General features: G+C 41.8%; 1 protein-coding gene across 1 annotated transcript in view; it reads right to left on the reverse strand.

Annotated features, from left to right (window-relative positions):
• Positions 1-27373, reverse strand: part of LOC136176275 (CUB and sushi domain-containing protein 1) — a 1594796-nt gene that overhangs the window by 149994 nt on the left and 1417429 nt on the right. The window contains exons 40-45 of the mRNA XM_065946402.1: positions 26768-26977; positions 10791-10979; positions 4726-4903; positions 2490-2635; positions 1636-1716; positions 457-570 (exon numbers count right to left, since the gene is read on the reverse strand). Of these exons, the coding sequence (XP_065802474.1) occupies positions 457-570; positions 1636-1716; positions 2490-2635; positions 4726-4903; positions 10791-10979; positions 26768-26977 (918 nt within the window). The remainder of the gene's footprint in view (positions 1-456; positions 571-1635; positions 1717-2489; positions 2636-4725; positions 4904-10790; positions 10980-26767; positions 26978-27373) is intronic.

Genomic DNA, 27373 nt, shown 5'->3' on the forward strand with positions numbered 1-27373 from the left:
ATTCTTTTATGCCAAAGAATTCAGAGGGAAATATAGTAATGCCTGCAATTTGCCTAGAAGGTATCAGAATTATTGATTATTCAATACATTAATGTATGAATAGAGATGAGACAGGTGACAAAGGATGTGTAGGAAACATTAATGGCGCAACCTTGGTGATGGGTACTAGTTTTAAAGTATTTCACCTTTGCCATGAGTTTGAAAATGTTACTCACGAATTGTTGGGAAACAGCAAGAAGTCTTATTTGATGTAGTTTTGATTTTGTACAGCTAGCTAAAAGTGAAGGGTACTTAAGTATTTCTACTTTTGGGTAATTTAAATTGCAAGACAATCATAACACAGAGACAAATTCAAATGCATACAAAGCAATTCAGATATGTACAAGGAAGTTCCCACCAATAAAGTAATACAATGCTCCATACGGAACAAGCACATTTGTAGTAGGAGCTTCATACCTTCACATGTCGGCGGGGCGCCTTCAAACTGTAGCTGGGAGCTGAGCTTACAGGTCAGTGTGTCCATCCCAGACAGCGTGTACCCAGGGTGGCACTGGTACTTCACGAAGTCTCCTGAAAGGGTCCACATGCATACTTGGCAATCCTGTCTCCATGACGCATGCAGCGTGTGAACATTATTAGACACATGTGACACGCAAGTTGCTGTGCAAACCACTTCTGAACCATGATTGGTATTCATGCTTAGTCTACTTAGTGAAACAGTGTCATTTTTAGTTCTTAATTTATAAAAATGCTCTCTTTAAATGTAACCAGTATTTCTGTAGAGATTATGGAGCAGTTTTTTCTTCTTTGACTGATATGTCTATATTCACTCCCTTTCCCCTATTATTACTAATAAAAAAGAAAGAAAGATGAAAGAAGGAAAGAAAAGGGATTCAGAGACTTGGGACTGAAGGCTGTATAAGAGAATGTCTTTAATGCATCCAGAGAGGGCTATAAAATGACATTGGTCTAAGTAGCACAATGTTCTCATCAGCTAAGCCATCAGGAATAGGGTAGAAACTGGTCACATGGTTTGACCACCACTATAAAACAGGGTGTGAGACGGGACGTGGTATTTGTAATTGAGACCGAGAAATCCTTTGTCACAATAACTGGCCGGCCAACGTATGCCACAGTAGGTTTCTTAGTGTGGCCTGATGATTTAATGAAGTAGGCCACCAATTTAAAATGAAAAAACAGAATTTCTAAATAGCATCATTCAATATATTTACCAACTACATTCCAGTTTCAAGGAAAGGTCAATGTTAGACTAACCATTATTTCAGCCACAAATGACTTTCTTCTTCTGGTGCACCAAAATGGTTCCCTAACTAAACACAAACATCTGCTTAAGTCTGTGTCTGAAAACTGCTTTAAGGAGAAAAATACAAACTGGTGAGTCACACAGCAGGAAAATGTGCTCAAAGTGGCAAAAGCAAAATTTAAATGGAAAAAAAAAATCATGGAGATGAAGAAAGAAAAACATATTTATTCAATTCATGACCAATATGTATCTCTCTAGGAAAGCTTTAGGAATATTTCTGACGAACATTCATCAACTTGGCTATCTACTGCAGTTGCATGGGTGTAAAAAAGACCTGTGTTGAGCTGATGATATAACAATGAAAACATTACCTATTTCAAAATCCTCATCCTCTGTAAGCATTTCTGCCTGTGGAACTGTTGGGGGAGGTTGACATTTCTTGAGCTGAAATGCTACATGGTTTATATAAAAAAAAATAGTAAGTGAAATTACATTTGATGAATAAACAAAAATCTTACAAAAAAACATCTCTCTTGTGTTGTTACAATGCTTAGGTCTGGGAAAATATCTATATTTGTAAATTATAGTTTTACTAAAGTCTCAAGCTTCAAATGCTTACAAAATTGAAAGGGAAAAGTACACCATTTAAAAAAAATTATGATGTTTAAATAGAAACACTTTACATATATTTGGAATTCTGCAGGAGAAATGGTTCTTGATGGTTCCACGTCCATAATGGGATCTGACATCATCTTCCTCGGTCTCTTTTCCTGAGGATATGCATGTGGCAGTCCTCAAGAGAGATAAGGGACCAGTAATGCTTCTCCCCAAACTATTTAGCATTCATTCCCAACATCAGTAGAGATTCACTTTGTCCCATCTACAATTATATGACATTGACTATAGAGGTTCATCTGGAGACAGAGATGAGGAAATCTCTGAAAGCTACTAAATGTATTTCCATGGCCTCCATATCAGAGTTTCACATACAATACACTTATCTTGGGGGCAAATCCAAGATAAACTATAAAAGAGATGTGAAGTCCTAAATATGTCAGTAAGAAAAAGGAATCACAGGAACCTCAGCATGAAATGTGAGAAAATCCTATAGGCTTTCGTTTGACAGAAACACAGAACTTAAGCTGTAAACAAAGTTTATGTCAACCCTATGAGAAAAGTCAGCTAGGATTCGCTGCCATCATCAATGGAGTGAAAATACACTGACCGTGAAAATTGAGGACGAAGAAACCGCCATTTGAAAAGTCGCTGTGAAATTTGAGCAGGACTTGGTTGGTGGAGCTGTATGCTGTCTCCAGGGCTGTGTTCCCACTGAAAACTCCCAACTGCGGAGAATTCTGATCAGGACCGTCCCTGGGAAAGAGAGGAGGAGCCCTCTAAATAAAAAGCTTCCAGTTACAGCTTAAATTCGCAACCGTTTTCTTCTGACTGCCGGGCTCTGTCTGTCTGACCCCAGGATCCAGCTGGAAAGCCTGGTCTTCAAACAGCAACTTAGGGCTCCCTTGTTCCTCCCGCACGTGACCTTCTCAAAGCTGTTTCTGAGACAAGGTCACATTTATTCTAGTGACATCACTACCACTTATCAGCTTCCTTTCAAATGTTCCCATTTTATAAGTATAAATTCAGGGTGTCTCTTTAATTGTGGGTGAGATTTATGGAGCTCTTGTGGCTGAATTGAGATATTAAAAAAAAAACTGAATAAAATATTACCATCTTCTAGATTCCATGTTTAGAAATACTAAGATGTTTAATATTCATAGGTGACTGCACTCCAGTCTGTCTCATGTGTTTGGAGGACAGGGGCTCCCTCTGCTGCTGGAGGGAGACCTTGCTCCTACTGCTAAAAATGCTGATTAATCTGGGTAAACCTGCCGATACTATAGTGTGGCTTTTCATTTCAGTGTCATTTGTCTGTCTTGCTTTGCTTCATAGGTCAACTTAACATTTCAGGTTCTCCATTTCTGCTCGTTCCCACAACACAGGTCCTGTCCCCTGATCTCCCCTCCTTACCACTCCCAGAGTTATTTCTATAGCCTCACAGGCCAGTCTCCCATCTTATCCAGCTGACCTGCCCCCTACACAATAATAATGGGTATTCTGCAACCAGGACCTGGTCCTATAATTCTCCCTCTTATGACTCTAAAGTGAATCCATGTTGCTTTAGGATGAAGCCCAAAATCCTTAACATGATTTATGAGGTCCTGCATGGTCTGCCCAGCTTACCTGGGCAGGTCAACTCTTCTCTCTCCTGTGCTCTCCCAAGACATCAGCTATATCACACCTGGGGCCTCACAGTGCCTGCAACTCACCTAATCTCTTGCCTCAGAGAGTTTCCAATGGCTAAGATAACCCCTACATTTACAACAACTTCACCAACACACACACACAGACACACACACTGCCTTGTTAACTCTGATTATGGTTGAGTTTTCAGGGCACTTTATTCCTAAGGCACATCCAACTTATTCCAAATCTGGGCTGAGACCCAGTGGTAAGCTCTACTCTTCCCATCTTATTTTGTCATTCCCATTTCCCCATAAAGTCTCACCTCCAAAGGCAATGGTAGAAACAGTCATTCTAATAGACATGAACATTCAGTGAAGGAGAGTTTAGGTTAACTTACCAAGGAGGGATTGGGGCAGGAGGAGAAGGGGACGACAGAGGATGAGATGACTGGATGGCATCACCGACTCGATGGACATGAGTTTGAGTAAACTCCGGGAGTTGGTGATGGACAGGGAGGCCTGGCATGCTGAGATTCATGGGGTCGCAAAGAGTCAGACATGACTTGAGCGACTGAACTGAACTGAACTGAACTGAGGCTACATGGCTCATTAGATGGGGAGCTAGGGCTACATCCCCCACAGCATCCCCTACACAGCCCATGGTGGGGAAGGGGGAGTAGGGAGGTGGCAGTTCTGCAAGGTTTATAAAGTACAGAGAGAAAGCTGTGTGCAATCATTTCTTCAGTATTTCCAGAAGCATCAAATTATTATATGGCAAAGGATCCAATCAGCTTTTCTTTAAGAAAAAAAAGATTTATGTTTGAAAATGAAAAAGAAAAGAAGGAATTCCCAAGTGGCCCAGTGGCTAGGACTCAACTCTTTCACTGACAAGGGCCCAGGTTCAATCCCTGGTCAGGGAACTAAGATCCCAAAAGCTATGTGATATGGCCAAAAAGATAAATAAAAATTAAAACAAGAAATAAACATGAAAAATAAAATAATTTTGGGATATTCTCCTCTATCTAGAGTAATCCTGAATATATCTACCACGTAGCATGGTACATGAGGTTTATTCTCTCTTTAGATTTAGTTGGTAAATTTCTGTTTTGACATCTACCTAACTATTCCATCTCTAAATAGACAGCAGTGACATGTAAGTGGTTGAAAGAACAGTTTATCACAAGGACAGATGGGTGTTTTCAGGAAAGGTTCTCATACCAAACCGCGATGTAGTCATTGACAGCTTCCGTCTGCAGCAAGGTGAAGTTGATGTAGACGCCATGGCCAGGTGGCACTGAGATGAGCCAGATGCAGTCCTTCAGGATGGGGTACTCGTCTGGAAATCCGGGGGAATAGATGGTCCCGTTCTGAGATGTCACATTATATCCACAAGGAGCTGAGAAGAAAGCCAAGAAAAATCAAGCCCAACACAGTCCACTTTAAAAAGGTACAATGAGATGTTTATCAGTCTCTAAACTCCCTTAGCTGAGATTTTCCTTCTAAGAAATAATTGTGAAATATCCCTCAGCAACTACTTTGTCAAAATAATTCCCCTCAAGTCTTAAAACCTTGGAAGAATTTTACTTCTAAGCTACCTTATCTAAGTTTCTTAACATATTCTCCAAACATTCAAAATCCCTTCAGGATAAAGTCGTTTCCACATAATTAAAAGGAGAAAGAAAGAAAGAAAAAAAAAAAACACCTTAGTCAGTAGTCTCCTGAGACTGAGCTGATAATCCATTGGACTATCTGATGCAAGGGATTATGTTGAAATTATGTGTGAATATTTAACTGAAAAATATTTTTTTTTTGTTTTAAGTGAGATTTCTATAGCTCATTTAAAATGCCTAAAAGAGAAGTATCGAAGTCTATCTGCCTTGAAACAAAGACCTTATAAATTTTCCTGAGATCTATACCTAAAGGAGATAAAATTATGTAAGTGAAATTTTATAGAAACACTTCCACATCTCATCCACTACCAATGATGTAAAAAATCTCAACAATACCCAGAGTCCATTTTTATTTTACTTAATAAAGTACTTGATCATCACTCTTGCCATAGAAATCATTTTGTTTTATTTTTGGAAAAATGAAATGATCATACATGAGCAGATAAATATATTTGGATAAAATATATTTGGATAAAAATCCAAAATATATTCTTTAATTCATATCATGGTATAAATACATCAAAGTCATAGGCAAGTAGACATTTTAACCAAATTAAGAGCCAGTAGATGCTATAAGAGTGTCTGTTACTAACATGAATCTTTTCAGGCTTTCAAATATTTACCATAGGGGATCGGGATGGGGAATATATGTAAATCCATGACTGATTCATGTCAATGTATGACAAAAACCACTACAATATTGTAAAGTAATTAGCCTTCAACTAATAAAAATAAATGGAAAAAAAAGTATAAAATTTAGGTGGAATGAATAAGCCAGTGTACATTTTTTAAATGTAAATCTAAAATGATGACTGGTGAAATATCATGAAGCCAAAGTAACCATACAGATGCACACTGATTTCAAAGTAGACAGAAAACGTGCCAGTGTCAAGTAGATTGACTTGGTCTGAATTTTGGGTACATTTATTTGAAGGCACTGTGGAGAACATTTTACAAGTTTTATAGCATAATTGTAAGCAGGTTTTGGAGTCAGATACACCTTGACCTGTAAGCTAGCAAACTAAAACATACAGATGCCTCTAATCTGTAAACATAGGGCCAGAGGCCACGCTGGAGTCACAGGTGACTACGTGGTGACCCCTGAGATGCCATCCTTCTTCTTAGCTGCAAACGTCATGTCCTCATTCACCTGCATGAATAGCTCTTGTGCTTTTCTCCTGTGTTGCTGGCAGGTGAACTGGTCCCTTCCTCAAAACTCAACTCAAATGTCACCACCTCCTGGCTGCCTTTCCTGGTGGCTGTGGTCTGGATACTTGTCCCTGGACTACAGTTCTTCACCATCTGACTGTTAGCAACCAGCAGTCAGGGACCATATCCATAGCTCCATCAAACCTCCTCTCATCAATTCCATTGCCTGGCTCAGATCTCAATAAACAACAGACACCAAGTACTTGAGGGATTGGAAATGAGTGAGACAATGAAGAGCAAACACTTAACGCATGTGTTGAAGCCACTGGCTGACATAGCTCATGTGTGATTTGAAGTTACTCATGATCTATTGATTTATAACTCTAAACTTTTCTTCAGCATTTTGACTTTTTAATTTGCATCTTATTAAAGTATAGCCACTTTACAAGGAGTAGTGCCCTTCCCATGGGGAGGTGGGGAAACAGAACAAACACAAAACATGGTGTCCACCTCTTAAAAGGCAAAATATAATGATATGGTTATTTTCTTCATAAAACACATTCTGATATTTTTTAGGTCACTTAATATATTTGCCATGATATATCTATGATATTCAAATAACAAATCCTTTCACTCCTATGTTCAACGAGTGTTTACTGAGAGTCTATTATGTACCAGGCAGCTCGGTTGACCTGGGGCTAGAGCAGAGAATCATGCTGACCCCATCCCTGCCTTGCAGAGCTTGCTATATTCAGCAGAGTGATGAAGGAAGATGTTAAAAAGCTAAATATGAAGTTTGACTTGTGTGATAATACTCTCAATGCACTTAAAACATTTTCTCAAGGCAAAATCCTATATTCTACAGAGGAAGATGGAGGACCCTAAAAAGACATAATGAGCAAAGCTGCCCCTCCCTTTCCCCTGGTCCAGCACCTTCTCCCAGAGGCTTTCCTCTCAACTTCGTGGCACCAAAGCTGTATTTTGACTTGCACATCCCAGCAGCATCTCAGGGATCTCTTCAGCAACAGGGACCTGCAATCCAGTTCAGCAGGAAATGCACCCACCCCTATCATCTCCCTGAGGCTGAGGGTCAAAGAGGCCCCTCCAGTGGAAAACAGCCAGCAAGCCCAGCAAGGGGGAGCATCTGGGCATAGAAGGGTCCCTGCACCATCTGCAACCATGAGTACTTCCCAGCTTCTCACCTGTCTGCCCAGGAGCCTGGCCCAGCAGGAGGGGCAGGCAACCAGGCAGCCAGGAGAGAGACCATAGAACATGAGAGCTTTACACACTGCACTTCACAACTGGGGGCCACACAGATGGCATCCCTCCTCCACACCAGGACCAGAGAGCCAACAAAGGCAATCCCCTCACATACATGAACAAACACTGCAATGGTGGCATTTATCATGCTAGGTAGTTAGAATAGGAAAAAGGAGTCCAGAACGGTGGTGGCTAAAAGACAAGGAAGAGAAAAGCCCGCAAAAATAGAACAAAGGAAGGTCTGAGGAATGGAGTGAGGACCTCAGGTAGAACAAACAGCACTTCTGGCTAGCTCAATTTACATAGGGCAGGCCCAGGGGGAGGAGAAAAAAAACATATAAAACGAGGAGCCAAAGGCTGGGGGTCTCTCTCTCTTCTCTTTACATCTTTTGGGTCATCAAGCCCTCATGCCTCGAGGATGTATTTTCCTTTATTTTCTAAATAAAACTGAGCTGTAACATGGAGCTGTAACACTGGTCCATCCAAGAACTGCAAGAGCTGTGACACTGGTGTGTCCAAGAGCTGCAATGCTGGCCCATTCGAGGGCTGTAATGCTGGTCCGTCGCTTCAAATTTTTGTTGTGACAAGACAGAACCAAGGAAATTACACACTCCCCCAACAATAATAAGAAATACACTTTTGATCTTCCTCACTGTTCTTGGCACAGAACTCACAAAACCCTTAGAATTTACAAAGTGATTTAAAAAAGATCAAATTGTCTTTTGTTATTCAAAACAAGACCCTTTCAACCACACCTGAGTTTACTTTAATGAAGAAATTAGGAAATCTGAAGCCTTGGGGCTAGTTGCAAGGGGAACCAGCCTCAGATTGGAGGTTCAGCCCCAACCCCACCTCAGGAAGAGGAAGATGGAAAGAAAGTCCACTTAATCACCAACCTGAGGGCCTTCGGTTTTAAAAGAATATTCCCTGGTTACTTTTATTTTTTAGAATTTAATATAATATTGTTGTTGCTGTTCAGTTGCCCAAAATTGTCTGACTCTGCCACCCCATGGACTACAGCACACCAGGTTTCCCTGTCCTTCACCAACTCCCAGAGCTTGCTCAAACTCATGTCTATCGAGTTGGTGATGTGATCCAATCATCTCATCTGTCGTCCTCTTCTCTGCCTGTCTTCAATCTTTTCCAGCATCAAGGTCTTTTCCGGTGAGTCAGTTCTTGGCATTTGGTGGCCCAAGAATTGGAGCTTCAGCTTCAACATCGGTCCTTCCAATGAATATTCAGGGTTGACTTCCTTTAGGACTGACTGGTTTGATCTCCTTGCTGTCCACGCGACTCTCAAATCTTCTCCAGCACCACAATTTGAAAGCATCAGTTCCTCAGCACTCAGCCTTCTTTATGGTCCAACTCTCACATTCATTCATGACTACTGGAAAACCCATAGCTTTGACTAGATGAATCTTTGTGGGCAAAGTGATGTCTCTGCTTTTTAATATGCTGTATAGGTTTGTCATAGCTTTTCTTCCAAAGAGCAAGCATCTGTCTTCCTTGGGTGACTTTCGTCTTTTCGGTTATAAACCACAACCGTGAGCAGATGGCTTACTGGGTTCTGTGAGCCTACCAGTGAATTATCCACCCTCAGGGTGGCTGTGGTCCTGGGACTTTCATGTGGCACCAGGAGTCCCAGGCAGTCTCGGGTGTCTGCAGGATTTTAGCTTCATGGTTTTGCCAATTCTGATTAATATTCTGTATCATATATTGTCCAAAAAGATATATTTTATTATCATCACACTGACATAATAATTCTAAACTGGCAGTCATTTCCATGTTGGAAAGTTGGACTTGAAAAAGCAATGAAATCTAATTAAATACTTAATTCTATTTTTCATATCAAGCCAAGGAGTCTCCTACTTACATGTGAATGCAAAGAATTCAGGGAACAACTACAAGTTAAAAGGGATTTCAGTCTTAACAATTCAAAGCAATTTATACATAAAAACATATGAATTTTTAAAATGGTGAGTCGTTTTTAAAGTGTTTTAATAAAAAATATCAGATATCCCACTGCTATTGTTAGTTTTATAAAATTATTTTTAAATGCTGTTTTAAGTTATTAAATCTGTAGTTGATTATGATTTAAAAACACAGTAAATGTTTTTCTTTTATAGTTGTTTACATAATGATAAAGAATGGAAGCGTACAGGTGAAAAATATCATTTAAAAAGTCTATCTATATGCTTTTTTTTAAACTTCTACAGTAGAAATTCAAACACAGCTGGATACCTTTCCCTTTTTTTGCCCCTGGGATATAAGTATTTAGCATTTCAAAGGTCCACCGAGTTGGTAATTTCATTATTTTTTCATTCAGAGGTACTGTATTTATAATGTTAGAATATTAGGTTTACAGCAAACTTTCCTATTTCATATGAATTCTTCAAAAACAAAGTACTTGATATATTTAACTTAAAGTTGTAGAAATTTCAAAGTCATAGTAAAAATTAGATAGTCAAATAGAAGCTTTGAAGAAGTGACTTCTGCTCAGACAAGGATATTCACTGAATCCAACCCTCCTTGATGCCATTCCCATCACCTGATTTGAATATTTCCAAGAAACCCTGATTCTCAAGCACCATCATAGGACACTACTTCATTTCCCCCCAAGACTGCTCTTCTAGGATGTCTTTGCTATCACTGCTTCTTCTCTCTGGGATGGTCTCTGTCTCTGAGTAGCAAAATAGTACGTGCCATTCAAATCTAACTATAAAAATGAAGTCAGTTTTCTGAGATACAAAATCAGTGTGATTGTTGTGAGGTTAAACAATAAAAAAGTATCTAGGGTGAGATACATACTCAACCCCCCTCTAATCCAAAATTTGATGGAACCACTGTAAAGCCAAACACTGCTCTAACCATGAAGATAATAGTGTCAATCACTTCCCCAGCAATCACCGTCTTTTGTACCTTCAATCATCAAAACACTCCTCGTGCCTGATTGTGCATAATAAATATTCGTGTGTATTATTTTGCTATCCTTATAATCTCCTTGAAGGCAAGGCCTTTCCATTTTTTTAAACTGACTGACATATGATATATTCCTGAAATACTAAGTGGAATGAGTTTAATATAACAGATTCCCAATAAAAATTGGTTGAACAAATTAATGAATTCTGGAATGCATTCCTTTAATATTTCATGCACCATTATACATGTGAAAATGAAACTGCTTGAGAAAAGTGATTAACCCACCGTCACATCTTGGAAAAGGGTAGTTCCAGTTTCTGTTGATCCCGTGCTGACAGGTGAGAACTGGGTGGCCAATTAAAATGTACCCAGGATAGCACTCAAAAGATATTGACTGTCCCACACTGTAGTCAGAGTTGACCATATACCCATTCTGGAAAGGTGGTGGGTCAGGGCAGTTCTGTAATTCATAGGCTGAAACAGAGAAAAACAAGCTCATAAATAAGAAGTTTAATTAGTCTGGAATTTAGAGGAATAGGATGACATACAGCTTCTTAGCATGAACTTTTAAGATATAAAGTTTATGAAATCTTTACTAAGATACCCATTATCATCCAGTCACGTCACTTCATGGTAAATAGAAGGGGAAAAAGTGGAAGCAGTGGCAGATTTTACAGTCTTAGGCTCCAAAATCACTGCTGATGGTGAATTCAGCCAAGAATTAAAAGATGCTTGCTCCTGGGAAGGAAGCTAAGACAAATCCCACAACAGCATATTAAAAAGCAAAGACATCACTTTGCCAACAAAGGTCCATCTAGTCAAAACTATGGTTTTTCCAGTAGTCATGTACGGATGTGAAAGTTGGACCAGAAAAAAGGCTGAGCACCAAAGAACTGATATTTTCAAACTGTGGTCCTGGAGAAGACACTTGAGAGCCCCTTGGACTGCAAGGAGATCAAGGTAGTCCATCCTAAAGGAAAACAACCCTGAATATTCATTGGGAGGACCGATACTGAAGCTTCTATACTTTGACCACCTGATGTGAAGAGCCGATTCATTGGAAAAGACCCTGATGCTGGAACAGGTTGAGGGCAGGAGGAGAAGAGGATGATAAAGGATGAGATAGTTGGATGGCATCACCGACTCAGTGGACATGAGTTTGAGCCAACTCTGGGAGATAGTAAAGGACAGGGAAACCTGGTATGCTGCAGTCCAAAGAGTCACAAGGAGTTAGACATGACTTAGCAACTGAACAACAACAACAGTATAACACAGTACTTATTTTTAGTAGTACAATCATAAGAATTTGCATTTAATGAAGACATAGTGTGTGCTTTAGAAGTTATATGGCACATACTAAAAGTAAATTTGACAAGGCATACCTTGGGAAGAAAATATACGAGGGGAATTTAATCAAAACAAGAAGTGCAGATAAACAAAAAAATAAAATAAATTCATTCCATTTTCTAAAGTTTTTTTTCCTTAAAAAATAGTGTAGTGTCATACCTAGCCATTACTACCAGTACAATCTTTTATTTGTTTATTTAAACTTCCCCTTTTTTAGCTACACCACGTGGCTTGCGGGTCTCAGTTCCCCGACCAGGGATCAAACCCCTGGACCCTAGCAGTGGAAGCACAGAGCCCTAACCTCTGGACCGCCAGGGAATTCCCCAGTACAGCCTTTTTATAATGCATGGTTTACTGTGTTTATTAGTTTATTGTGCTATTATTAATAAATTAATAATTAATAAACTATATTATTAGTTTATTGTGCTCTATCACTAAGCCTTCTGTGCTCTGTCAAACGCATGGTTTCCCTCCTCGAGATAACTGCAGTTTCAGAGTCTAACATTACCTCACAGACAAGGGCTCAGAAAAAGAACAGAGAACCCCACGCTGTGTTCTTACTATCAACCAGTTTCCTTCTTTATTATATTCCTTTCCACTGGAGTCAGCAGCTTGTTCTCATTCTTGTTTTACTCCAAACACAGTGAGCTCTGTTGGCGAAATGAGTCCTCTAATAAATACATCAAATATGGCTGCTAATAATTAAACTTAAAAAGTAAAAACTATCAAAAATGGATTTCCAGTTTTCATGGGACAAAAATTAAATAAAACCTTGTTCAACTTCACTCCACCCTCCCTGGGAGACTCTGTTTATGCTTTAGTGGGGCTCTGGTGGTATCAATACAAAAATCAGTTATCATGGTACATTATAAAGGAGGTAACAAGTAACAGAGATTCCAAATGAACCATCATGTGAAACAGCATTTAACACAGATTCACACACACTTTCCACACGTTCATCACACATGCTGATAACAAGTCCCACGGTGCATTTCCCTACACATTATGTGGTTTCTGGCATAATTTAAGAAAGACATTCAAGTTTTGTTTAGGGATGTATGAAATTAGCCCCTTCCTACTCATCATCTAACATCTGTGAAAGGGATTGAAAATGGAAGTTTAAGTTGCCTTTAGCAGCCCCATGATACTAAGTCCAAAAACTTTGGGTTACCCTTGATTAGAAGAAAGATATTTTTTTCTTTTTTTTTTTAATGGTACCAACATAGCTTTCCTGTATGGGGATTAAAGGGCATTAAAAGAGAGAGAGAGAGACTATAGTTTTTATTACCTACTCATTTACTGAGTAAAATAAAAATCATGTATTGAGTGTCTTCTTGTTTAGTAGCTAAATTGAGTCTGACTCTTTTGCAACCCCATGGACTGCAGCTCACCAGACTCCTCTGTTCAAGGAATTTTCCAGGTAAGAATACTGGAGTGGGTTGCCATTTCCTTCTTCTTGACCCAGGGATTGATACTGTGTCTCCTGCATCCGCTGCATTGGCAGACAGACTCTCTGCCACTGAGTCACCAGGGAAGCCCTGTATTGAGTGTCTGCTATGTTATGGATGGAAACTAGACAGAAATGGGTCCTGCTTTCACAAAGCTTACATTCTATTTAGGGAAACAGACACAAATAAATCAACATGTTGGTAATTACATAAAATAACTAAGTTATGTAAACTGTTGTGAAAGAAGGACAAGGACTAAAATAAAGGTTGGTGGGGGGGCAGGATGGAGGTTTAAGTGAGAGTGATCAAAACCTGCTTCCTTGAACAAGTAGCCCTGAAACTGAGATCTGAGTGGGGAGAAGATACAGCCAGGTAATAACCGAGAAAGGAAGACCTTTCAGCAGAGTGAGCAGTGGGGGCCCAAAGGACAGTGTAAGTCGAGTCTCCAAGACAAGGTGGGGGTTCAAGAAGAGGAGCCTGGGGGTCATCATCCCAGTGTGACCATCCTGTTCACAGTCTATAGCTCTCACGAGGGAGAACCTCGCAAAGAATTGGGCCAGGCCATAGAAGAGGAATTAGGACGCTTCTCAAGGGGACACAGATATGGTTTTAAAAACCAGGACCCATTCTTCATCTCACAAATCATATCTTCCAGGTGAAAAACAAAACCAAAAACAAAATCCACAGCTCATTTCAGTGTTTTCTTAAGATTTTGTATCCCAGTTATTTCTGTTTTCAGTGTGAGTATTTTACTAACTACACATATTAGCAACACTATTTTCAAGCCTTTTTCTAAATCTCTTATTTAATGGAGTCCTTCACTATTCAAATATCACTAACAATATTTCCAAATTCTTAATTGATAGGTCACAAGTCACACATACGTTCTCTCTCTTTTTTTTTTTTAATGTCGCAAAGTTTGACTCATGGTCATAAATATTGATCTACAGGACTGTTTTTAAGTAAACACAAAGAAATAATAAAAAATTATTTGTTAGTATGCTAAAAATTTATTTTGGAAGGATTCCCACTGCATGCTGTTTAGTACAGGTTCAGGAGACTCTGTGTTACCTGCATTGCCCACATCCATGTACCTCCGAACACGTGTGATACCTCCATGTGCCTGGACCTCTGGGCCTGGGGGTGAAGACCAGCTCAACCAGGGATCAGAATCCTTACCTAAGCACGGCTTTGTTGATCTGCACTCATCACTCATGGTGAAATCATTAACTGCCATAACTCATTTTTATAACATAAAATGTTTTAACTTGAGAAAAAAAAAACATCAACTAAGAGAGAAAAAGAAAGACCACTTCATTGGAATTTTATAAGGAAGTGACTTCTAGCATAAAGAGAAGTAAAAATCACCATTTTCAGACAAGTTCTTTTTCAACTGAAGGCCATTGAGTCCTTCATACATTTCAGATATTTTTCAGAGACTCCCATATTTGACAACTCCCAAAGACTTTTTGAGGTGTTATCCAGTATTTCTAAAAGATTTGTTGTATGATATATCATTGAAAAGTTGAAATAGAGAATCATCAACCAACAGAGAAATAGGTTTCTGAAGTAAAGACAAGAGTCTTGAGGTAGTTCTGCAAAATAGCAGAGGCCTTGGAATGTGTTGCAAGGGAGCCCTGGGACTGAGTTGGACCTAGGTCTCCCATCTGATGGACCTGGGATGTGGACCAAACCACTTCAATTCTGGGAGGCTCCTTCCTTCATTTGTGAAAGGAGAACAATTATGTCTATCTGATCTACAAGAATTAACAATGATGACAAATGCAGTGAACATGGTTGGTATGCATTAACTGAGTAAGGCTAAGTCTTAACCATAAGAAATGTCTGGTTTCTAGGATAAAATATGTTTCATTGCTCAAGACATAGTACTCAAGCCTCTTCTCTGATAGAGGCTGACTTGGGGGAGAAGCCAGTTCTAATACCAGGAATTAGTGTGAAATACTAAGAAAGAGCCTTGTTGCAGGAAGGACAGGATGCAGTCAGCATCAAGGTCCACACTGAATATGGCCTCGAAACCCCTTTCACGTCCTCAGCTTCCTCTCAATGAAAAGATTGCTCTGGTCCAGAAGTGACTAGACTCATGCTGCCGTCCATGGAATTTCTCAAGTGCACATGCACATAAGATCACCAGCTTCCAAACGGGGCTGTTGTCGTGACTAGGATGACACGTCTGCCCTCTGTGACAAGGGCACGCTCCTAGCTCTCATTTTTAAGACAGATTTGCCACCTAAATGTTCTTTACGGCTCATGTGACCTCCTTGATCAAACCTACTGGTGATGTGCACCTGCCTCCCTGTGAAGGCTGCAGCCCAGCCCGTGCCTTCTGGGCTGCCCAAAGGCTCCTCTGCAGAACCAGTCACCAAACTGCTTGCTCACAGTGGCAGCTCCAACTGCGTCTTGTGCTCCCACCAACCCAGCACTGAGGGCCCAGCAGTCGTTTCACACGACAGCCTTTACATCGTAAAGAAACGTTTGTTCCGACCCAGAGAAACTGCTAGCTTTGCCAAGACTTCAGACTCACAATCAGACCCAGAACCCGCTCCCTTCACTGCCTCGAGCTGAGGGAGGACAAGGAAGAAGCATACCGGAACTAGGACATGGATACCTGGAGGCACCGTCGCCTTGGGGGCACAGCCACTGACAAACCTGTCCAGGTGAACCTCTGGCCCAGAGGAACAGCTCCCCTAAGGGAGAGAGGGGCTGAGATTGCTACTTCACTCTCAGCAAAGCCATGAAAGGAAAAGCAGATCCACAGGACCTTCAGGGAGGAAATGGGACACCTTTTAAGATTTTGACCCTGGTCTCTAAGAGTTTAGTCCATGAACCACTTTTCCATCATGAAAAAGGATACCCTGCAGAAGATGAGGATTGATGAAGTGGTGTACTGTCCACCGCTTTAAGCAATTTTCAGTGAAAATAGCCTTCTTTATAAAGAGCCTCATGTTGAGACCTTGGTTCAGACATGCAGATGGTGGAAAAAGGACAGAGGAAGCTCACTGTCCTTGCTCCCTAACAGCTCAGAAGAGCACGCTAACAGAAGAAAGAGCAGCAGCTTTAAAGGCACAACAATTCCATGTTTAAATCATAGTCGTGTCTATAAGGAATCACACTGAGTGTGCTCATACAGTCGGTGTGAATGAATTCTTCAGTTGTTCACTGCACATCAAGGCAGTTTAACTGCTTTTCCTCCGAAAGGGAAAAAACTGGTGGTCACAAACCATAGCTTATTTTCTAACAGATTCAATTCAATTCACTAAAAGTGCAATGGTTTTGTGATCGCATGCATGAATAAGCAGATTTAACATGTCCTATTAAGGTGTGTTTTTTTTTAAAGGTGTTTAGCACCTTTATAGCAAAAGGAAAAAGATGCTTTCACCACCTATGGCTAAAGCATTTAAAATTACCTTTAAGTTTTTGGCACTCAACAATTATGCTTTATAATATAAGAAACATAAAGAAAGAGAGAGAAAGAAAGATGGAGGAGGAGAAAAGAAAGGAAGGAAGGAAGCAAGATAAGTATTGAACTTCTTCAAATGTCAAGTCTCAAAAAAGAAAAGGAAAAGAAAGGCATTAAGAATCTTAATGGGCATCCCAGGTGGCTCAGTGGTAAACAATCCACTTGCCAATGTAGGAAACACGGGTTCAATCCTTGGTCCAGGAAGATCCTCTGGAGGAGGAAATGGCAACTCACTCCAGTATTCTTGCCTGGAAAATCCCATGGTCAGAGGAGCCTGGCAGGTTACAGTCCATTGGGATGCAGAGTCGGACAAAACTTAGTGACTGAACAATGACAACAACAAGAGTCTTAATATGGCAACATTTTGCAAATACTATGAAAAACAATCTCAGTACTGAAAAGCTCATACCTGTACTACAAAAAGAAGACAACACTCAGAATTTCTCTTTTTCGGGAGAATCCTTTGTTTGGATCTGAGAAAATAACCATTCTTCACATCTGTCAGTCTTAAGTGGTATTTGCATCAAGTGTTTAAATTATAGGCACTTGGTGTGACAGCAGGCGGAACCATGTAGTCATCTTTCTAATGCCTATTATATTTTCTGACTGATATCTAATTAGTTGATAAATATCTTCATCCTATCAGCCATCTTCCAGTTTTTGACTTAGAAGTAGGGTACCTGAACTCAATTTTATTTAACACAATTCATCTCAAGTTCTGCATAAGTCATTTAACTTCAAGACAGCTACGTGTACTAGTAACATTTGTGACCTTTATATGGTCATAAATAAATGAGAAGGCTTAGTAATAAGGGGTACACACAGTCATCATTGAGAATGACAAGAATTATCTGCATGATTTATGCATCTTCTTATGAGTTATTAATCATAAGCTTAAGTTATAAATCTCAAGTGGAACCTAGGAATTTCGATGTGACACACACATCACAGTTGTGTCATTTGGCCAGCTTATAAATTATATAAAATGACAAACTAAGTTTCATCCCTGTCAGCTAAGATACTCTACAAGAAATTTAAACACCTCATATTCATGTTCTCATTTTTTTTTTACTTAATTTATTTTTATGTCTTTCAATTATATCAATTAATTACCTACATTAAAAAAATATACCGCTTAGAATATTTTTTTAAAATGTGGATACTGAAATTTAGAGTCAGGTGTCAAATAAATAAAACATTCCTCAGTGAACCAGGTGTTTAGCCTGGGTGATAACTCACAGATTCTGATGCCCACAGGCCAGGCAGACACAAGTTCAAAGCTGGCAGGCCACTAAAGGAGACTTTTGAAGTCGACGCCTTCGCACCCTGGAAGGGCCATCACTTTGACACTTCAGGGGACAGCAGCCCCATGCCGACACTGGCAAATATCGATGCTGACATCGCAACAAGAAAAGGGGTCTTTCACCAATTATGAAAATCTAATGCTAAATATTGACAACTTAAAAAATATTAATATTTTGCTAATGAAACTCAGCAGTTTTATGATCTCTGGTCTACATGATTCCTACACAAATTTTTTTTAACTTTTTGTTTTGTATTGGGGTATAGCCGACTAAGAAACAATGTTGTGATGGTTTCAGGTGAACAGCAAAGTGACTCAGTCATACCTGTGCATGTATCCACTCTCTCCCAGACTTCCCTCCCATCCAGACTGGCACAAACATTGAGCAGAATTCCCTGTGCTATACAGTAGGTTCTTGTTGGTTATCTATATTTAGATATAACAATATGTACCAGTCTACCCACTCCTTCTTAACTATCCCCTCCCACCAGCAACCATAAGCTGGTTCTTGAAGTCCCTACACAGATTTTTATGGTATCGTGTTCCTTCCTTCTTTCCTCTCTCTCTCTTTCTTTCTTTTAGTACTCTTTTTGGAGTGAACTAATTGGTAGCTTTTGGAACTATATAGACACAGCCTTAGTAACCCTATCTGAAAAATATCAAGAGAAATAAAAAATGCTTGAACAATGGAGGTTTAAAGTTATGTAAGATAAAATCTGAGGAGGGCACAGCAACCCACTTCAATATTCTTACCTGGAGAATCCCATAGACAGGGAGCCTGGCAGACCCCAGTCCATACAGTCACAAAGAGTCAGACAGGACTGAAGCTACTTCAGTATCAGTTCAGTTGCTCAGTTGCGTCTGACTCTTTGTGACCCCATGGACTGCAGCACCCCAGGCTTCCCTGTCCATCACCAACCCCCAGAGCTTGCTCAAACTCAAGTCCATTAAGTTGGTGATGCCATTCAACCATCTCATCCTCTGTCATCCCCTTCTTATCCTGCCTTTAATCTTTCCCAGAATCAGGGTCTTTTCCAATCAGTCAGCTCTTTGCATCAGGTGGCCAAAAAGGTCAAAGCCACAAAGGTGGCTTCAGTTTCAGTATCAGTCCTTCCAATGAATATTCAGGACTGATTTCCTTTAGGATTGACTGGTTGGATTTCCATGCTGTCGAAGGGACTTGCAAGAGTCTTGTCCCCAACACCACAATTCTAAAGCATCAGGTTTCTTTATAGTCCTCAGCTGTTTTTATAGTCCAGCTCTTACACTCATACATGACTACTGGAAAAACCATAGCTTTGACTAGATGGACTTTGTAGGCAAAGTAATGTCTCTGCTTTTTAATATGCTCTCTAGGTTGGTCATAGCTTTTCTTCCAAGGAGCAACGTCTTTTAATTGCATGACTGCAGTCACCATTTGCAAAAAGTCTGTCATTGTTTCCATTGTTTCCCCATCTATTTGCCATGAAGTGATGGGACCAGATGCCATGATCTTTGTTTTTTGAATGCTGAGTTTTAAGTCAGCTTTTTCACTCTCCTCTTTCACTTTCATCAAGAGGCTCTTTAGTTCCTCTTAGCTTTATGCCATAAGGGTGGTGTCATCTGCATATCTGGGGTTATTGATATTTCCCCAGCAATCATGATTCCAGCTTGTGCTTCTTCCAGCCCAGCTTTCTCATGATGTACTCTGCATATAAGTTAAATAACCAGGGTGACAATATACAGCCTTGATGTACTCCTTTCCCAATTTGGAACCAGTCCATTGTTCCATGTCCAGTTCTAACAGTTGCTTCTTGACCTGCATACAGATTTCTCAGGAGGCAGGTAAGGTGGTCTGATATTCCCATCTCTTTAAGAATTTTCCACAGATTGTTGTGATCAACATAGTCAAAGGCTTTGGCATAGTCAATAAAGCAGAAGTAGATGTTTTTCTGGAACTCCCTAGTTTTTTCTATGAAGCAACTTAGCATATATGTAGTATAAAATCTAATTTCAAAAGTACACAGCAAACAGTAATAGCATGGGAATCTGTATTTGAGTCTTACAAAGTCAATAAAGAAAGAAAAGCTAATTTTTTAAATACAGTATTAAGAAGCTGTCTTCTGCCCCCATTTCTCATCTGCATGTGGACCTGGCGTCAGAGGTACAACAGCTATCCTTGGACCACAAGGCAACAAGGAGGAAAAGGCTACAAGCATCACATTCTGATTGGCCTTGACGTCGTCGGCCTGTACTCAGTGCTGGCAGAAGTCACCCTGGACTTCTCAGGGTGATTGACAGTTACGACCACGAGACTCTGCCCAGGCTTTGTTCAGGCTCTGCTCTTGACCTCCCTTTTCTTAGAGCATTTATTTTAGAAAACTTGTCACTGCACATTTCCCCTCTGTTCCTTGGAGATGCACGTAAATCTTTTTAAGAGTCTCTTGTCAGTTGCACACTGCAGGTGTGTGTTTCTAATGGGCCTGGAGACCAATCCTCTGAAGTGACGTCAGGGAGCCCTGGGAGGACAGTAGCCGAGCTCCAGTGGCTCCAGACTGCAGACACCTTCCGTTTGGGAGCCAAGAGAAGGTTTACAGGCTTTGGGCTAACTCGGAAGGTCTGTGATTCCCATTCCAGCTCCTAAAAAGTCTCCAGCCTTTAGCCTGTATTCATTTTAAAACCTAAATTTGGAATAAACACCTTAAGGAACATTTATGTTTATTATATAAACACCCTTTGGGAGGATAGACTCTTATCGTGCATGAAGCCAGATGCAAGTGCAGAGAAATCCAGTCTCCAGTCGCAACACCTCTGCAAACCTGTGCCTCTCCTCAGGGACCCAGGCCCAAACTGTCCTTTCTCCTCGATGCTCTGACGCAGCAGCCATGGTTTAGGATGCCAGCAACCTCACTCTGGTTCGCTTGGTCAGGCCTGAGTGGTCCAGAGATGGGCGGCACTACAACTTGTTAAGATCTGTGATTCAGAAAGATGACAGTGATGCTAGCACAATTTGAGATTTATTTGAGTATTGTTTCTTTTATTTTTTTGATGATCACCTAATCATGTGAAAGCTGGATCTGTAAATTTACAAATTGGATTTTGCTTTATTTAATTTTTAATTTTTTAAGAGTTTTTTTTTTTTTTTTTTGGTTATGCTGTGCAGCATCATAGTTCCCCGACCAGGGGTGGACCCTGCGCCCGTTGCAGTGGAAGTGCTGACTGTTAACCCTGGACTGCCGGGGGAGGCCCACAGACTGGATTTTAAGTCATCACAGCCAGCTTTGATGGATGGAAGATAAAAGGAAGAAGCCCAGAAGAAGATAAAAAGAAGAACCCTGCTGACACTGTGATCCTCACAATGGCATCTTTTTTAATTTAAAGAAAGATGAACCTACATGTAAACAAATGAAAGGGAGAAGAATTTGCTGCCCCAAAATATGCCTCTTTGGTGTGAGGATTATCGTGAGTTGGTTATCCTTAAGGAGCTGAAGACATGCGGGCACCTTTGGAAACAGAGGAGTGGTTAATCATTTATAGGAGACATTTACATCTATGAGGGAAATCTCCCTTGGTAAGCAAGGGTGTCCTTTCTCTGCTCTAGGAAGAGAAAGGTGGTTAAATCTCTAGAAATTTATCAGTGGAGAAGAAAAGAACAAGCTCAGTCTGCTTGACAACCACACCTGTGCTTCCCTGCTCACCTCTCACGTTTTTACGGCGGTGGGGGGGGGGTGATCTCAGAAAAGAATCTAGAAAAGTAGGGGAAATGTGTTTCCTCCCCTCCACAAACACTGGTGGGAAGGGCAAAATCTGAGTTCAGTACCTGCGTTTTCCCCACTTCCTAAGAGCACATGACTTTGCATCTTCTCTACTGCTACCTTTTTGAGTTCACTTCCTTCTCTGGTTTCTCAGTGTCCTGTCTGGGGTGTTTGGCACATTTCACATGTTCCTCTTTGACTCTGTTTCCAAGGTGGCACTAGTGGTAAAGAACCCACCTGTCAATGAAGGAGACATAGGAGACATGGGTTCAATCCCTGGGTTGGAAAGATCCCCCGGAGGAGGACACGGCAATTCACTCCAGTATTCTTGCCTGGAGAATCCCATGGACAAAGGAGCCTGGCGGGCTAGAGTCCAGAGGGTCGCAAAGAATCAGACATGATTGAAGTGACTTAGCACCAGCCCAAAGACTCGAGCAGAGTCACATGTACAGAAGCAGTTTAGTTCTCAGTAAAGCTGTGTTAACTGCAAGGCCCAGGTCAGATCGCACCCACGGCATTCCTCTAACTGAGACCGAGTGGGGCTCTATGGGGCTCCCAGACATAGAGGCCCTTTCGTCCCCCATTTATTCAGCCTCCATGGTGTCCCTGAGTTCCAAAGGGCAGACAGAAACAGTTGCTAATCAAAGGAGGAACAGCCATGAAACCACTTCCTGAGGCAAGATTATAGGGACCAGAGAAGTTCATGGAGATTCAGTTCAGTTCAGTTCAGTCCGACACTTTGCGACCCCATGGACTGCAGCACCCCAGGCTTCCCTGTTCATCACCAGCTCCTAGAGCTTGCACAAACTCATGTTCATATAGTTGGTGATGTCATCCAACCATCTCATCCTCTGTCATCTCCTTCTCTTCCTGCCTTCAATCCTTCCCAGCATCAGAGTCTTTTCCAGTGAATCAGTTCTTCACATCAGGTGGCTAAAGTATTGGAGTTTCAGCTTCAGCATCAGTCCTTCCAATGAATATTCAGGACTGATTTCCTTTAGGACTGACTGGTATGATCTCCTTGCAGTCCAGGGAACTCTCAAGAGTCTTCTCCAACACCACAGTTCAAAAGCATCAGTTCTTCGGCACTCAGCTTTCTTTATCGTCCAAATCTCACACCCATACATGACTCCTGGAAAAACCAGAGCTTTGACTAGCTGGACCTTGGTTGGCAAAGTAACGTGTCTGCTTTTAATATACTGTCTATGATGATCACAGCTTTTCTTCCAAGGGGCAAGCTCTTTTCATTTCAAGGCTGCAGTCACCATCTGCAGTGATTTTGGAGCCCAAGAAAATAAAGTCTGTCACAGCTTCCATTGTTTCCCCATTATTTTCCATGAAGTGATGTGACTGGATGCCATGATGTTAGTTTTTTGAATGTTGAGTTTTAAGTCAGCTTTTTCAGTTTCCTCTTTCACTTTCATCAAGAGGCTCTTTAGTTCCTCTTCGTTTTCTGCCATAAGGGAGATTAGACCAACCTGAGACCCTGCACACACCCTCATCTTATCAGCAACCCTGCCCTTGGAGTCCATCAAGCCCAGTGTTGTGACAGTTTTGAAACTTTGCAGTAGAAAGAAGAATGCAAGGCTATTACTGCCTTGATCCTTATCACCTACCCCCAACCCCAACTCCTGACTGTTTAACCTCCCCCTACTCCCCAGGGGAGGGGGGCACAGTTATTGAGGTGCTACCCTACAGTGTTTCCTTTTTGCCTGATGAGGAAATAAAATCACTCTATCTTTCTCCTCCGTAACTCTGTCTCCAAATTTCTGTTCATGGTCAGTGCATAGAGATCCCTCACTTGCACGACAGGAGATGACGTGACTCCATCAGGCCCTTGGCGTCCTTGTGGGAGATTCTGAGAGAACTACATCTGTGTGTGGGGGGTGTTTTGAGGACCAGCAGATGCAGGGGGAATCTCTAAGAGCGGGGCACAGGGTCTTCTTTTGAGAAGGAAATTATTTTGACAAATAGAATGTACGTGTGCAGAGAAGTCTCTGGCTCTTGTGCCAAGAGGATGCTCCCCAAACCCTTCTCAGAGAACAGAAGCGGGGTTAAATCAGCACAGTACTGATGTCGTGTATAAAGCAGATGACTGAGGAGAACCTACTGCACAGCCCAGGGCACTCTGTTCAGGGCTCTGTGGGGACCTGCATGGAGGGAAGTCCAAAGCAGAGGGATTCATGTACGCTTGTAGCTGTTGCACTTTGCTGGGCAGGAGAAACTAACATTGTAAAACAGCTATAATCTTATAAATGCTTTAAAAGAGAAATAAATCAATACACAAACTTCACTCAACGACCCTCATGAACCACAGGTTTCCTGGTCTTCTTCCCATTGCTGCCTCTCTTCCTAGAATCCTGAACCCCCTTCTCCCTTGTTTTAGCTTCAGAAGGTACCTGAATCCCCGAGTTCTAGCCATTCCTGTGAGTGACTCTTGTCTGGGTTCTCCCAGGCGTCTGTGCCCGTGAGACGTGTGTACTCATAAACTAGTTCTCCTCTTGATAAGCTGTCCCTGGCGGGTCCCGTCACCCACTGGACAACCTCAGATGACACAAAAAGCTGCGGACTTGGATGACTGTAACTATGGGGGTGTTGCCGGTATATGTGGGTGGGCAGGAGAAGTGAGAAGAGGAGGAGACTCGGGGAGAGCTAGAGGAGATGATTCCTCCACACTGCTTCTCAGAAAGTGGGAGCTGAAGGGGTCAGTAAAATTAAACATAAGTAGCAGTGTGTGTGTGAGAGAGAGAGGAACTTGAGTGTATTTAAACTCAAAGGAGAAAGAGAAACAGCTCCTGGAAAAGCAATGAAGGGAAGATAATTCCTACCTGGAGAAAAGTGAAAGTGTTAGTCACTCAGTCATATCTGACTCTTTGGGATCCCATGAACTATAGCCGCCAGGCTCCTCTGTCCATGGAATTTTCCAGGCAATAATACTGGAGTGGATTGCCATGCCCTCCTCCAGGGCATCTTCCCGAGCCAGGGATCAAAGCCCTGTTTCCTGCATTTCAAGCAAATTCTTCACCACCTAAGCCATGAGGGAAGCCCCAATTCCTACCTTAAATGCCCTGGAAAGAGTAGAAAGAAACAATTTAGAGCCTAGTGCATGGGAGGGGTTGCCTGCAAGGAAGGGATCATTCTCTTGTCTCCAAAAGGAGGAAGAGCAGGGGTGTAGGCAGACCTCTGTGCTGGCCTGGGAAACTGTGTCTCTCCACTGTTCTCTGTGTACGTGGCCACACACACCAGCCTTCCAGTGGGACTTGACACCCTTGCTGAGACACAGGGGGCTCCGGTGAGAAGGAATGAGAGACAAAGGTGGACGCAGAGAAATCTAGGCAAGGTCTCCTGTCTCATTCCTTACATTGTATCACCCTGCCATTTTTTCCCCCTGCCTGGATTCCTATTTTAAGACACCCAAATTCTGGAAATGTAAATTTATACTGTAAGTAACAGCTGAAGTAACAAGGTCTGAAAGTTCAACATAAAATGCCATCCTCTTTAGTAATGAAATATTAAATATTTTCCAGGGCAGTCTATAAAATTAAAGAAATCAAGTGATTTCACCATGTTAAAAAAAGACTCCATTTTTGACATTTTTTTTTTACTTCATTTGAATTAACAACACTGAAGAAAAGGCCAGATAAATTATTGTGTATGAAATGAAAACTTTGAACTTTTTCACATGTCAGAAATGCTTTGATGATGGTAGATTCTAACTTTTATTAGAGATCTCATATTTTGATGGTTTAAGAACACATAAAGTTCATTCCCTCCCTATCTTTCTCCTTTCCTCTCCCCGGGCATAACTTCAATGGTACACAAAGTCATTACTTTGAGCTGACAGAAAACTTAAATGCATGAGAGACAGGGTCAGACCCACTTCCCTTGTGGACATGAGGCAGGAGATAGATGGGCTCCAGCGTAGATGTTACAGTCAGCCTCCTCTCTCCATTTCCAGATGCAATAGCAGCAGGGACAGGGCAATTGCTGGACTTTGCTCCAGTGGACACTTAAGACAACGGTCACAGTAGAGACAGAGGGGAGCTGAGCCCTGCCCAAAAGGGAGAAGGAGAGACCACACGTTCCTCCTTCTTGAGGTCAAGGAGACCTTCCTGACTACATAGGTGCAGAAAAGGCCCCCCAGTGGTCAAAAGAAAGGGGGCCCCACCCCACAGCAGGTGATGCCAACCTACCCACAGGCCTCTGCACTGGAACCCATCTTGGCTAAGAGATGCCCACACACAGGGGAGGACCCTGAGATGCTCCAGACATGGACTCAGAGCCAGGCAGAGCAGGTGATCAGCCAGAGGAAGCCAGAAGAAAGGCCCGGGTAGGTGATTCAGACCACCTGAGGGCGTGACTCCTTCTCTGAGCCCACCCAGTGTCTATCCACACATACTCCTTTTCCTCCTAGGACCCTTTACATGTTTCACTATTTCTGTCTCTTTGTGGACATTTATTTCTACAAAACCAACAAGTCAGGGCTTTGTCACTGCCCCGAGTGGTCTAGTGGCCAGGATTCAGCACTCTCACTGCTGTGGCCTGACCTCAGTCTCGGGCTGGGAACTGAAATCCTGCTGTGAGCTGCTGCAGGTGGGGGCCCCCCGAGATCAAACAGACTCCTTTTACCATAGTCCTGAAGGGATAACACCTGTGTGTGGCCAAGAGGACACGGACACAGGTGACCAGGTGACGTGACGATGGGGCTAAGAGGATCCCAGGCGGTGATGTGGCCACTGGAGGGAGACAGAAGGGACCCCGGAAGCAGCGCCTGACCCGCTCCTGGCACTGGGTCCTGACCTGTGTGAAGCCCTGCAGAGACTCCATTCCCACCAGAAAGCTGTGCTCCACTCTGGACTCTCCAGTTGTGCGAGACTTTAACCAGCTCGGATGTTCACGCTTCCACACGATTTAAGTCTCAGACGCACCCCCAGGTGTGGCAGGACTCTTACCTTGGTAAGTGAGCTTAAACCCCGGCCGGTTCTGCGAGTGGTCACTGTAGAAGTGGATGAGCGTCTCGTGAGTGGTGCTCAGCAGGGCGCTGGGCAGGTCGGGGCCGCTGAACTGCCCGATCATCGGGCTGGTGTGATAAGGGCCGTTTTGAATTTCAAGGTAATCATGATTAGCTTCGGTAGAAAAATTCAGAAATTGAATATGTGCACCTATGAAAAAAATAGGCAACACTGGTGAATACTGGTATCAAAATTTTTGATAATGCTTATCAACAGAGATTAACATCACATTAGTTTCCTCCAACAATATCTCTCTAGGAGGCAGAGTGGAGGAACATGTACATGGTGAATTACAACAAGCCTTAGTTTGGTTTCACCTCTGCTACCCACCAGCTGTGTGACCTTTGTCCTTGTAGTGAATGCTCCTAAATCAATTTTTTTGTGTGTGAAATATAGACATTACTGGCGCTGCATCACAGAGGCATGCAGGTGTAATTCTCAGAATGGCGACTTACATCCACACACATGGCAGGGATTCTTGTCCAGCTGCTATTAAAATCTTTACAATCAAAGACATAAGGTTGTAAGTGTTAGTCAATTTTCAAC

Source organism: Muntiacus reevesi, chromosome 10 (assembly GCF_963930625.1).
Source record: "Muntiacus reevesi chromosome 10, mMunRee1.1, whole genome shotgun sequence".
Taxonomy (NCBI): Eukaryota; Metazoa; Chordata; class Mammalia; order Artiodactyla; family Cervidae; genus Muntiacus; species Muntiacus reevesi.